The 15,684-nt window shown below is 33.2% G+C and overlaps 1 protein-coding gene across 1 annotated transcript in view; it reads left to right on the top strand.

The window, feature by feature from the left end:
- The window catches only part of LOC106871453 (corticotropin-releasing hormone receptor 2), a 294,443-nt gene that overhangs the window by 150,287 nt on the left and 128,472 nt on the right, over positions 1-15,684 (top strand). Inside the window, exon 4 of the mRNA XM_052971021.2 lies at positions 12,481-12,581. Within this exon, the coding sequence (XP_052826981.1) occupies positions 12,481-12,581 (101 nt within the window). The remainder of the gene's footprint in view (positions 1-12,480; positions 12,582-15,684) is intronic.

Below are 15,684 nucleotides of genomic sequence, written 5' to 3'. Positions count from 1 at the left end.
AATGTTTTAAACTTACATCTCTCAAATACTATTGAGATGATTCTGAACATTAGAAAAGATTCTTCTTTATTTAATATTCATTGGACGATTAAATATGTCTCTACCAAAGAGGCATAATTCAAATGTAAGCTCAAACTAAATGCAAAGGAGTCGTTCTCAATCTACCGTTACACAATGTTCACATTGTATATACACTATTGGGAGAGTAAAAAACTTGACAGCATTTTCTTTTCTAATCTATAATATAAATCCCGTTGTGTGTGTGTGTGTGTGTGTGTGTGTGTGTGTAAAAGATTATAACGGCTGTATTTTTCAACTGATTTTCTCCAAACTGGGAACATACATTACTCATGTTCTAGAGATGGTTTAGACTCTCAAAATGTTTCACATAATGTGTAACAGGTCCCCTAGGGGCTGAAAATACCTGTTCCTGGGTTACGTGGGAAAGGGGGTAACTTTTGCGAATTAACTTTCAGAAATTGATTTTCTCCCTTACATCCATTGGTAAAAAAATTATCACAATCGCATCTAATATATGAAATAGAGATGTGTGTATTCGCTTTTCACACGTAACTCTCTCTTATATCGCTCCATCTATATCTCTCTATCCATCTCTATCCCTATATTTATCTATCTTACTGCATCTATCAGTCTGTATCTTATCTATCTATCTATCTATCTATCTATCTATCTATCTATCTATCTATCTATCTACCTATCTATCTATCTCTTTCTTATTTGTCTAACTAGCTAGATCTCTCTCTCCTCCTCTCTCTGTATCTCACTCACTCTCTATTGTTTTAACTTTCATTTTTCCAGACGCTATTGCTTTATTGTAAGTTTTCAATCGCTATTTACAAACAACAAATTACTGACAGAAAGAAATTTACAATTACCGATGAAAGTAATTTCATACATAATTTACTGACAGAAGTAACTTCACAAATTTCTCTTCAATCCGTACACTTCGTTAAATTTGCCCACAAATTTCTTATTTACTTTTACAACGGTTTTGTGTTTTCCTGTTGTTAACGGCTGTTTTCTGGTTCCTTCGATACTGGCTCTTTGGTTCACTAAGTGACAAATTTCGCTTCAACCCTTACAATTCTTTATTTTCCGTAAAAATTTCTTATTTACCTTCTGCCTGTCGTATTAAGAAATATAATTTCCGTTACCCAGTTATTTTCATTGTTTACTATCCATGTATTTCTGTATACATATATAATCATACCTAGAAGGAAAGGGTCAAATGTGTCTACAATGTCAAGATCAGCCAAAAGAATGTCTCTGTCCAGGGAAAGAGAAACAGCTGCAGAAAGGGAAGCGTACCAAGAAACGAACAAATTGTGCACTACAAAAGTTGGAGCATCTCAAAGTGAGGAACAGAGATATGCACGGCTGACAAAGAATAAGATGTCCCCTGCAGAATGAAAAGCAGTTGCAGCAGCTCAGACAAGCAGCTTCTCTAAAACAGCTTTCAATTATGCTCGAACAGTTCATTATGCAGACGACACTAGAGCTTCTGTTGATGAAATGACAACTGAGTGCTTACATTGTAAAGCAAGGAAATGGTCTGGAGAGACACATGCACTGTACTGCAGTGTAGGAAAAGTTAAACTCCCTGTAAGCCCACAACCTCCAGAACCATTGAAGAAACTGTTGCCATCATCTGACCAAGATTCTAAGCACTTCCAAAACAAAATTAGGCAATACAACGCTGCACTACAGATGACATCATTTGGAGTCACAAGTGATTTAACTGAACCAGGATTCATGCAAACTTTTAAGATCCAAGGTCGGATTTATCATCGGATTGGCTTTCTACTACCTCTGTCAGATGAATTACCAAAAATTGGCCTTTCATTGTTTATAATCTGTACCTGTTTTTTGGTTACGAAATAAGCTACACAAAACGTGTTTCTGAATTACGTGTATTTACTTTATATACAAATATGAGTTGAAAACTTTCTTTTAATATTTCACTTAACGTCTATGTTCCGTACTGACATGGGTTGGAAAATTATTTATGTAGAAAGTTGGTATCTCAGCTACTAGTAGTTGAGACCTGCATAATCTAGACGGCGTTTTTAAATTTCATTATTATCTTTAACTCGGGCAACGCCGGGTACACCTGCTAGTACTATATAAGTATGGACATTTTTACAATATAATAATTTCTTATGCAAATTTGTTTGAGATAATCAAATTTGATAATCAATCGATTCGGTCCAGTGCGTTGCTGATTTTTAGATTATTGACTCTGAAGGAGTCAAAGGTAAACTCGAACTAGACGGAGTTTGAATACTAAACCCAGAAGTATAAATAATGCAACACACTTTGGTCGACCTTCCACTCACTCTACCGCCCACTACTTTGATAACATTAATTCTATTTAGCAGTATATAAGAAATATCTAACTCTGATTTAATATTCATCAATATCGTTATACTTGTTATGAAATATGATGCTGATGCTCTTCGAATAGGGAAAAGACATTTTTTTTTACATAAGCGGACACTTTAGAGTATCCAAGTTAATTGAGTTTAGATATTCATATATTACTGATACTTGTGTTAACAAATAGTATACCCCCAGCAGGATGACTGTGAGGCAAGACAACGACTACACAAAATCCTGCCCTTCTTTGTCTTTCAGACAGGAATAAAGGAAACAATTTCATTTTCTCACTTACATATTAGATATATGTTTATTAGATAAGTAAATTTCAATAGCGAACAACTTCATTATGCAGGATTCTGAGTTGAGGTATATTTTTCTCAAGCAGCAACATGTTAATGATTAATGATTAATATTGAAGTAACTCCATTTCAGCAAACTGTTAATGACTTTAGGGGTAACATGAATATAATTTCTTACTGCCTATAAAAAGTATTGGATATCATTTCACCATTCTCTGTTAACAGTAGAAATGTGGTTGTGTCATGTAGAGTAAACAAACAACTAAAAGCAAGTTGTGAGTGCCAACCTGTTTAGAATTCCGATTTAATTATCTCTTTTCACTTGTGTGACTAATACATTTTAGAAAACTTTTGCTACGAATCCGAGGACTTGTTCAGTTATATGTGAATGAAATCAGTAAGCATTCTGGGATATGTGACACAATTCCTTTGTGTTTTTGTTATTATTTGAATAGCAAATATGAGGTAGTCAATCGATAGAGCGTTCTACATGTGACATTAATGTTGAGAAATGGTCAGGAACATTGAAAGTAAAACTAAAATAATATGCCAACATATACATTTGCTGAAGGTCGTTTGATAAAAAAACAGTCTATAAAATATACATAACAAAGAGCTTGTTGAGATAGTTGATATCGCTCTTCTATAATGTTTCCAAAGTTCTGTTGACCAATAGATTTGTTCTACGTGGTCTAACAATAGTTACAGTAAGGCTGAGGCTATCGGAAAAATAAATTTTTATTAATTGAAATGAAAAAGAAGAAAAAGCAGAAAAGCAGAATAAGTTGGAAACCAGGTTTGACATGCTATAAATAAATAAATAAATCAAGATGTGTGCATAATACAAATTTCAGAGTGAGAGTGGTGGAGGACAATGTTTTTCATTGTTAGTTGGATGCGTGTGTGCTTTTGTGGACTTGTGTTTATCTAAAGAAAAACAAAATGGAATTGATGTTTTTACAGGTTGAAATTGTTCTGAGCTTTGATTGGAACTCTGCGGGAATACAACATTTTATTAGTTATCAGTCCCTATAAATACACAAGAATGTAAAATTAAGTGTATACCTACTGAAAATGAAGCAGTCATACATGCGCACGTATTCATATGTATTGATATGTGCGTGTTATTCATTTGGTCTTTCGGTTCTGTCAAAACAGCGTTTATAGTACGGATATAGTTGTTTAATAAATTAATCAAATGGCGCAGTATGGTCTCTATGAGTCGTATTTGAATCACCAGGTGGCTAATATTGTTTTCAGATTTTGACACAAGCCCAGAAATTTTGGAGGGCCGAGCTAAGTCAGTTATATCGACCCCGAGACCTTTATTGACCCGGAGTGGATGAAAGGTAAAATTGACTCCGACGGAATTTGAACTCAGAACATGAAGATGAACAAAATACTGCTAAGCATTTTGCCCGGCGTACTAATCATTTTGCCAGTTCATTGCCTTAACAACAACAATAAATATTACTAAACACCCACTAATTTACCTCCTTTCCAAACGTACACGCATTTACAATATAGACAGCAAGATGGAATGATGGAGAGACATAGAATTAGGCAGATATGCTCATATACTTTAAAGATCTTTAAAAATAACTGTTGAGGTATAGTTAACGAACAAATGGTTTATTTAACGATGAATTATGGTGGAGATAATGTAATTATATTGAAATAAATGTATCATATAAGTTGAAATTAAATTTTCCTGTAAGATATGTCATTTCAATATTAATATTGAGCTGAGTTTTTGGTTTATTTATTTCTTTAAAGTTATTTCATATTTAGTTGTTTTTTGTTTCTTAAATTTCTTACTGTTTTTACGAAATGTTTCAGCATTGCTATTATCTTGTAAATCCAATTACATTCGTTATAATTATATACAAAGGACTAATTTATCGAATCTGTTGTATTTCTTGTGCTTTTCTTAGCAACACCTACGCAAGAGATGTAAAAATTCAACTAGTTTATACTTAGAAAATAGAATTCGAAAAATAAAAATGTTTCAAAACTTCTATCTAGTATCATTCTCTGTATGCCAACTTCGTAACATCATAATTATATACTCTAAGGTATAGGTAAGAGATTGTTTTTACTTTGATATGCAAAATACTGGAGTACTCGTGCCGTCATTAATGACGATGGGTGGGCGTTTTAATAAGCGGGCGATAATTACAGTATCTTGGTCTGTATTAATATTCGATTTTTCCAATTGGAGGTATGGTTGAAAATGAAAATGCTGAAAGTTGCTAATGAGACTATGAAGAAGTAAACAAAATTGCAAAAATAACCCGTAAATAAGGAAATTACATTTAACACTCCCAAATATTATGCAGGTTTGATTACCTTTAGTAAGTACTATACATTACAATGATCTACTTGTTATTCTATGTTACGTTACTTTCTACAGTAAATACAGTAAATTTCACATACGTTGTACATGTATAAGTATCCAAAACTACCAAAATATGTGCATATTTACACATGGGCACGTGATCTTACAAACAGGCTATATGCATTTTCTAAAGCGTTTCAATAGACAGACAGCATGTTCATTTTAGGCAAAAGTTGTGGATTTACAACATCTTTGACACGTTCGTGCAAAAGCTACAAATGTACATAAGCAGTATCGTTGACATTCACTGCAAAAGTTCCTGAAGAATAATATTTCTTGTACAGACATTAGGAGGCACCAACACACTTTGGCCTTCGGAATGTTGAAACTGTAATTTCAAATTATTTCTGTCTTTCGTTCTGCTTAAATAATGAAATACACGCTGTGTAATAAGTAAATAGATTAAAGATGAATACATGATACCTCTCCGTAAGTTGAATACAAAAGGTAACAGTCAAATATAGTGGTTATAGAAAGTAGAATAAGTGGAATAAGTGTATATACATATAAATACATATCGTATTAAATATATATTGAGAACACATAGCACATCATATATATATGTATATATACATAAGCACTATTCTTTTTGTGGACATATTGGTAATTCCTGTCTTATTTTAGTACTAGCTTCCTTTCACTACTATTTACACACCCCGGTTCCCTTTTATATTGAAATAACCCATAAATATTTCCCTAGACCACTGATAGCTCACTCTTTTACCTAACCTATCGACCGCAAGTTCCACGCTGCAATATGGTATGATTTTAATATACTGAGCCTTCTGGCCTCATCTCTGGACCCTGTTCTCCCTTCTTCCCTTCGTTTATTTTATTTTATGTATTTGCATTCACTCTGATGAAGCCCCATGTACTTGATCGAATGTGCTATGAAGATGACGAATATTATTTTCGGAATTTCTTTCGTACCCACCGAAGCGGAAACGGCCGTAAGAAATGTTATGTCATGTTTTGCATTAAAAAATAATCAACCGATGTTGGTCAATTAGTTTGTTAATCAAGAATTCTCTCCATTTTCTGATTGTTTAAATTTATATATATCTACATATGTGTGTGTGTGTGTGTATATATATATATATGTGTGTGTGTATGTATGTTGCTGACTTGAACCGAAATTGAATCTTAGATGCAAAAGAAGACGTAAGAAATCGTAATTAGGTAGTTCATAAAAAAAACCAATACGTTTTAGTGAACATATTTACTGGCTCCAGAGTAAGCTGGCATGCAACCAGAGGTGTATCCTCTTGGAGGTTGCTGACTGGATGAAATTTCTAGCAGAGGTTTGTTTCCCTAGTATCAGTGTGAATTAAGAAAATTTAATACTGCCAGAATTCATAATTAAGCGACAATAAATTAATGACGATAGTAATGAAGCTATGGCTATACATTTATAAGAAATAATTATATAGAATATTCGAATTAAATTATTACACTAATTAATTTTGCCTACTTCCTTTTCTCTTTAATAAGACTATTTCCAACTTCGAACACAGAACGTACCATTGACTTGTTTCACTCCTAAAGTTAACAATGATACAAGACAATATATCCCCCTCCAAGTCATAGATATCCGCTGCATGTGTCTCAACTCGAAATATTCCGATCGATCGATGGACAGAGCAATAATTACACAAATATTTTCAGTCATTTTCTAAGAAATGGTTATTTATTTTCAAGATAGATCGTGTTCTACTGTTTTTATTACATTTGATTTTAACACTTTCTGCCTGTTGGTAAAATTTAACAGTAAATATTATCATTAATAAAGATATAAAGGCTTATTTCTGAAAAAGCATATGTGCAGTTCAACATCTTACTACACACACACACACACACACACACACACACACACACACACACACACACACACACACACACACACACACACACACACATTATAGTCATGTTTTTTTTCTGATTTAAAGCAATGGATAAATAAACGTGGTTTATAATATCTTCAAAATTATTTTCTTAATATCTTATTACGCATTTATATTTTTTATTGGTTTGGTCTAGAGCAGCGCTTCTTAAAATGTTTTCATTCATGACCCTATTTTTCATCGCGAGATTTTTCACGACTCCAGGTATTAAATATGCGTTTGTGAAATAACATATAAACTGAGATTCAAGTGTTTGAATTTAATTTTTCGCAACCACAGCTTTTCACTTTGCCACCCCAAATGGGGCCGCGACCCACAGTTTAAGAAGCATTGGTCCAGAGAAAGATGCAGTGCCCGTGACCTTCGTAGTAGCTCCTCCGAGATTGACGAGATTGCTGCCGAGAAACCTCCGCTTGAGCGCTGGCAACACAACGGCTGCTGTGAAAATCATGTGCAAGGATCTTAATCCGGGGCATTGAGCTTCTGGAGATATAATGTCTGAGCATGGATGTAAGTACAGCGACCGGGATGGATTAAAAAGTACTGGTGGTTGATAGGATGAGAGGCGAGCGAATCGAGAGTGAGTGAATAGAAATGGTGCTGAAACAGAACATTCTGTCTGAGGAGTAGAGATCACTGTTGTAGGAGTGAAAACGAAAAAAAAAAAAAATAAGAAACAGCACATAGGGAAACGATGCCTCTTCTTTTATTATTGCCTAGTTTGGAGTGTGCTTATGAGTAATTTCATGCTAGTCAGTGGAGTGGTCTTTCTCTGGGTGAGTTTTAGTATGCCTGTGTGTGTAGCAGGAAGACTAGCAAAATCAACTATAGCATTCCAAATGTCGGAACAACACGCTACTTTTAGTTCTCATCTGAGCTCCGTAGCCGGTTTGTAGTTTAGTGGCTGAAGTATTTTCTGGCTGTCATGATAATATATCTAATTTATATCAGCTAATATATCCTTTTTAAGTCAATAATGTGACTTAATGGAAAATTAGCAGCTGTTTTACATTCATCTGCAGTGATGGTGAGGACTAACATTTGAATCGATCATAAGGTTTATAGTTGTAAGTTGCTCATGTTTGTGAGTAAGTCCGTAATGTACAATAATGTGTTTTATATGTGTAGTGATTGCATACATGTATGGTTTAAAGAAACAGTTAATTTCTTTTCTAATATAGGCACAATGCCTGAAATTTTTGGGGAAGAGCTTAGTCGATTATATTGACTCTGGTGCCAAACTGATACTGATTTTGTCTTTCGAAAGGATGAAAGGCGAAGTCGACCTCAGCAGAATTTGAGCTCAGAACGTAAAGACGGACGAAATGCCGCTAAGCATTTTTCTCGGCGTGCTAATAATTCTGTCAGCTCGCCGCCTTTGGAAACAAGATTAATATGACTTCACTGGACGATGTTTTTTAGGCTTATGTCCATGAATCTTCCACTACCTAAGTTGAATGTAGAGGACACTTGGATGTGGAAAGTTTGGAAGGAAAGAAGGGTGGTATCATCTGAGCAGAAGTAGATGTTGCTGAGAGTGACAGTAGGTACAAGAAGAGTTTCGGCCCAAAACCAAACCATGGAGCCCACTAGAGAGAGGGAAAGGTTTCTCAGCATACGCAGTGATAATGCGATCTGATTCAAGAGAGGAAAACTGATAATAAACATGCGTGGAATGTTTGCTTGACATATCGTGTACCTGACATGATCGCAAGCTTTGTTCGTCTGAAAGATAACAATAGTGTTTCATCCAAATCTTCTCAAGGTTATGACCTAATAATGACTGATATTCTGTTATTCTGACAATCATACTTATAATCGTTATGGAAAGGGAGAGAATCAATTTTGAGTTAATAACTGTCTACATCATCTTTGTCTTGCAAGTAATAGTTGGCCGAGTAAGAAGAGCATGGTCTGAGAGACATTTCAGCGAGTTTTCAGAGATAGGAATATATTCCATGTTGAGGAAGATAAAGACAGGGGAGAGAGATTGAAGAGTCTACTGAGGATAGTGGTTAACTCTGGGAACATTGTTTGAGGTTAGTAGAAAGGATATTGTCAGGGCGGTGGCCTAGTTGGTTTGAAGAGACTGGAAGTAATTGTTTACTTGGTAGATATGTATGATGGCAAACCTATTTGAGTGTGAGTGTGTAGCTTTTGAGTAGGTTTACCAACTGTGCGTAGTATGGAATAGAGTACTAAGAGGGGAGCAAAGAAGTCTTCTTTGACGTACTTAATCGTTTTCAAATATTTTTTATATTATTGTCCTTCTTTACTCAAGCTTTAAAGACACGAGTTCGGATCACTTTATGTTGTTTGGGTGCTTTATTCAGTGTTAGAACCAATATGTGATAGGTAAAGGAAAAGAGGATTCCGCAATATTGGCAGAGATTCTTTCCACGAGTAACTAAAATTAAAAGGATTGGGTTTAAAAAAAACTACATATACTTATACACATATACACACATACACATATACCTACATACATGCGTGCGCGAGCTATTTATATATTTCGGATGAGTTTGAAAATTGATATTTCCATTGGATTTCTAAATGAAAGTTATTTTACTTTTTGCTTACATAACTCCATGGAAGTAGAACAGATAAAAGCCAAAACCAGGGAAAGATTTTAGTAATTAACTGTGAATGTTTTAACGATTAATGATTTCTTGCAGAAGTACAAGGCCGGAAATCTGAGGTTGATAACGAATTGTGAATCAACTTTAAATCTGTATTTGTTTCATGAATATTCACTGTAATAATTTCCAATGAAATTACTATTTAGAAAATTATATCTAATCTACGATGATGGAATCTATTCCAAACATATCCAAAAAGTTATTTTGGAAATATCAATATTAATTTTATTAATCGATTTAAAACACTTGTAAGAAAACTGATTTTCTCACCTAAATTGCTAGCTTTATCATATATCAAAATCGATATCAACTTATTAAAAATAGCTTGCCTTAAAAAATTTAACCAGAATAAGCAAAAACATTTTTCGTCAATAATATTATTAAAAAAACAGTATGATCTAAAGTTCTGTCTTTCTTAAAAAAATTTTTTCTTTAATAATGCATGCCATTCACAGAACAAGAAAAGACAAAGCTGCGCCAATTACTTTTGTTGCAAATACTTTTATCAAATAACTGTAACAATATTCTTAGAAGATCGATTATTGCTGTCACTTTTAAATACTAGGATGTAACTTGAAAACTACTACTGCTGGAAAAATTTCAATTGTCTGGCTGAATTAGGCGACGATTGTATTAGAAAATCTTCAAGTACTTTCCAATACATCGGTAACAGAAAATCGTACAAATAAAGTGCAACTAAATAAAAGTAAAAGCACACAACAAACCTCTAAATCTATATAATATTTTCTACTGAGCAGCTAATATCTTATTCATACACTCCAGCTAAATAAATGTATACATAAAAGCAAATATCTGTCGACATGAGCAAGGATGGATTTTAGAGAGATCGGGATGATTCTGGATGTAAAGCAACGTACTAATCAATTGGAAGAACCCTCTTCATTCTAATCTTAACAAGCAATGTAAAAGTCACCGTAAAATGTTTGAGGTCGCGCGCGCGCGTATTTTTAAAATTTATTTATGTGTTTCAGCCAAGTGGTTGCGGTCATGCTGGTGCATATATAATTACTCCCTGCCATATATATATATATAAGAATATACATGTTTGTAAATGTGTGAGGATTGCGTAGGCTGTGTATAATGCGTACGTGTAATAATACCACCATATATATATATATATATATATATATATATATATATATATATATATATATATATATATATATATATATATATATATATATATATATATATATATGGAAAAAAAGTCAAGGCAGAAAATGCTAAAATAATTTCATAAAAAACATTTCAGCATCGGTTTCAGTCATTGAGACTTTTTCAACTGTAAGCATGGAAAACAATTAAATTTAGAAAAAATTAAGAGAAAAGTTTTTTAAAAGAATATTTGTATAGTATTCAAATGCAAGGGGCATTTTCCTTGTTTCTGCCTGCCTTCAATTCAATCACTACTACCATCCACAACGGGTCACTTTCAGTGCACTTGACCATTTAACACACTACTATCATGGCACTCCCGCATTCTTCTTCTTCTTCTTCTTCTTCTTCTTCTTCTTCTTCTTCTTCTTCTTCTTCTTCTTCTTCTTCTTCTTCTTCTTCCTCCTCCTCCACTTCTTCCTCCACTTCCTTCTCCACTTCCTCCTCCTGTATGTATGTATGCATGCATGCATGCATGCATACATACATACATACATACGTTATACATACATAGATACATACACACATACATACACATAATGCGATTCCATTCATCTAAATCCATTTTATTATTCCTCTTCATGTTGACTCCCTTGTAAGGCGTACCATGACATGGAAAATCACGTGTATTTCTCAAGAATCCATTTAAAATTGTCAAAGTTCAAGGCGAGTGTGCTTATAAAGAGATGCCTGTTCAGTTAGATACACGACGAATTATTATTAATAATGATTTTAAGTTTTGGCACAAGGTCAGCAATTTCGGAGGAGAGGGTAAGTCGATTACATCAACTTCAATGCTCAATTGATACTTATTTTATGGACCTTGAAAGGATGGAAGACAAAGTCGACCACGGCAGAATTTGAACTCAGAACGTAAAGACGGACGAAATGCCGCTAAGCATCTTGTCCGGCGTGCTCACGATTCTGCCAGCTCGCTGATAATAGCTTGAAACGTTTGTCCACGTTTCATAGAATGTATCAGCAAACGGTTTGTGGAGTTGTTTGTAGCCGAGATTGAAATTATAAGATATTTTCACCAAATACAATTCCCCCGCGAAACAGCGATAAATTTGTATGTAAACACTATCGACGTTCTTTATTTTCTCTCGAATTGTTAACTACTGACGTTCTATGATGAAAAATAAAAAAAACTATTCTATGAATTTCCATAAGATAGCAATTATTTTAATCGTCGTTAACATATTGTCTTCCTTTGTAAAATAATATTTAATTAATAAATCACGGGTTATGTATGATGCTGGCAATTTGTAATGGTGTAGTGCTATATTTGATTACCACAAACTTGTAATTGTAAGATCTTCCTTATAGGTAAGCAATAAATATATGTGAAAAGATGCTACGCATCTTTTTCCTTATAATTCCTTAATTTCAAATTGAAATTTCTGATGTCGCCTCATTTTATGAAGAAATGAGTACTTCTCATTTAACAGCTGCCATCCTAAGGGAAACTACGTAAACATAATTATTCTATCGAAGTAAAATAAATGCATTTTATTCAACATACATTTGGACAATATTGTAATTCTTATTTGTCCGCGCTTACACGCTTCACAAAACATGAATTATGAGCAATTTTGTCTTTAAAAAAATCCAATGCAGCTAATTCCTTGCTTAAATACTCATTTTTATATTTATCTCAATTCTAGAATCTTCGACGTTTGACAGCAAAGACAAGTATTCTGTATGTTGGTTATTCCCTTTCAACTATATCTCTTCTTATTTCACTCTTCATCTTCAGATATTTCAGGTAAGTCGGACATCTTATTTACACTTTTAAACTATTAAAAACAAAAAAAAAATCAGCATAGAAATAATATTTAGGTATTGAATACACTTTTAATATAGTCTTTTATAAATAATCTTTAATATCTTTCACTCCATCTATTTATTTTCAATTGAGCTGTGCATAAAAAAGCAATTCATCTAATCTATAAAGATGGCATTAACCACAGAACTGTCAAACTACAATTATATTCAGACAATCTCTATGGCAAAATTGCAGGGAAAGAAATTAATCTTTGAAAATCTCCAAACAACATCAAGGAATTAATCATTACAATCCCATATATATATATATATATATATATATATATATATATATATATATATATATATATATATATATATATATATATATATATATATATATATGTATATATATATATATATATATATATATATATAATTGTGTCAAGGACCTATAATCCTTTGAGAGATGCTAGCATCCCAGTTTTCCGGAATTTTATTATATGGATTTGAGTATCAGTGAATAAACTGATATCTGCATGTCAGTTTCTCTATTTTCTTCCTTTTCTCAGTCACACACACACACACACACACACACACACACACACACACACACACACACACACACACACACACACACACACATATATATATACACCTGTATGTACATATGTTTGTGTGTGTACTGATGTGTGCTTGTGTGCATTTATACATACATGCATACATACACACACACGCGTACATAAATATAGATGCATGTACACACATACATACACACACAGATATATATGTATATACATGCCTACATCTACATACGCTCCACACACATGCATCTTAATGATGAACTGAAAAAATGGCGCTATCAAAATTTGAAATAATACGTGATATGTGAAATATCCGAAATATTCTACCATAGCAAAAGTTCTTACAATTATTAAAATTAACAATTTAAATGCGAATGTCATTGACTACTTATATAATGATAGTTGGTTAATTGCAACCTAAGCTTAGTTTCAGTATCTCGTTAAGTTTATTCCATAAATCAGTAATAACTACGTTATCCGTTCGTCTTTAAAATGATATCCTAGCAAATAATTTGCAGTTTAACTGGCATAAACTTTTAGTAAGAATGATGGAATTGATCATTAAAAAGGGAGATATTCGTGCGTGAATAACAGTATGTCTGTGTTAAGAATAATAAATAATTATTGGTATCTCAATGGGTGCGATAACCTAATTAAATTATTCGGGGATATCCAAAAGAAAAATGTTATATTTCTTAATACGGTACCACTCTATGCCAAATTTTGAGCTGAAGACCTATGTCGACTGAGATTATCCAGACAATTAGTCGACGAAAATCTCCCCCCCTCTCAAGCAAGTGAGAGAGCTCCTTGCTTGTTGTCTTTAGATTGTAAGTAAGGCGGTGAGCTGGCAGAAAAGTTAACACGCCGGGAGAAATTTTTAGCGGTATTTCGTCTGCCGCTACGTTCTGAGTTCAAATTCCGCCGAGGTCGACTTTGCCTTTCATCCTTTCAGGGTCGATTAAATAAGTACCGCTTACGCACTGGGGGTCGATATAATCGACTTAATCTGTTTGTCTGTCCTTGTTTGTCCCCTCTGAGCGTAGCCCCTTGTGGGCAGTAAAGAAATAAGATTGTAAGGAGTTAAGTAGAAACAGTGTTGTTAAATTGACGTGTGTTTCATTATAGTTTACTGTTCAGCCCAACGCTTTTGTATAACATTTGAGAAGAATAGAAATTAACAATTAAACCTTGTCATTGGTATATAATATGAAAATAGAGTAATCAATAGTACTAGTTGGCCCTAACACACTTCGAAACTTTCATATAGATAAGGTTTGAAGAACACCAAGTCATTGTGCTAAAAATAATATCTACACTATTAACTAAGAAAAGAAAAGAATAAATACGAATATTAATAATGAGTATTTATCAAGATGTTTACGAGAGAACAATTATAAAAAAGGTGGCAAATAATAAGTGTGTATGGTTCAGTTCTGCTATGATTAGACCTTCTGCGAATACAATACATTAATGAATTGAATGAAAACAATTTTTAAGGATTTCGGCTGCAATGTATGTCAATCTCTGACTCATTTTTAGAGAAGAAACAGAAGCCATTATTTGTATTGATATGATATGAGAAAACCAATGATGCATTGTGGGTGGAAATTAATGTTGCTTAGAGGATCATTTTTCAATGATGATGTTGGCATTTTAGCATGAACATTTGGTTACTGTCTCATCAAAATCTGTAAACAGATCTATTGGGTGTACATTTGAATGTCACAAATCACGACGTGTAGCAAATTAATCTTCAAATGATAGGATTTCCGTTCCTGAGTTGGTCTCATCCAGTTGCCGATCGCAACACTAATGAAATTATATACTTACATCTAAACAGACAATTAAATGAGAAACAATTAACATTACAAACATTTGCATAAAGCCATTTTACAAAGTTCACATAAATTTCCTATTAACTTCTTGAACACTGTAATTGATCTAAGTCAATTGTTTACAAGTGCTCATACAAAATCAAAAGCAGACCAACATATGAATAATCAATTAATGCAGTTGCTAATTTTATAACGATTTGTATTAAAAATATAAATGTTCTATTCTAGTTTTGAAAGTATGCGAGAATCATGATTAGAAGTGATTATAAAATCGCCGCTTCTGTTTTTATTTAAGTTGAAATGCCAAGATTATAAGTGAACCGAATCTTTGGTGCAGTTATGCTTCCTGTGTGCAGTTCATATAACACATTTCTTCAATAGTCTGGAAGAACATGAAAACTCTCATTTCGTATTTCTATACGTTGTCTTGTATTCATATATAATTTAGATGACAATATTTAGCAACTTACTATATTCATTGCATTTATTCATGCAATGTAACAGCAACTAGGTTTCGATATGAATATTCTAAATATCTTGAAATTGAAATAAAAAAATTAAAAATAAATTTAAATTCGTACTTTTTACGCTACTTCGTGGACATTCGTTATGTTATTGGAAGTTGTCAATGACGACAAATTCTCAAAGGTAGACGTTATATAAAAAGGAAAGGAAAGCATAT

Source organism: Octopus bimaculoides, chromosome 10 (assembly GCF_046866305.1).
Source record: "Octopus bimaculoides isolate indiv1 chromosome 10, ASM4686630v1, whole genome shotgun sequence".
Lineage (NCBI taxonomy): Eukaryota > Metazoa > Mollusca > Cephalopoda > Octopoda > Octopodidae > Octopus > Octopus bimaculoides.
Note: the sequence above shows the minus strand (reverse complement) of the source record. Positions and strands in the feature narration are given on the sequence as shown.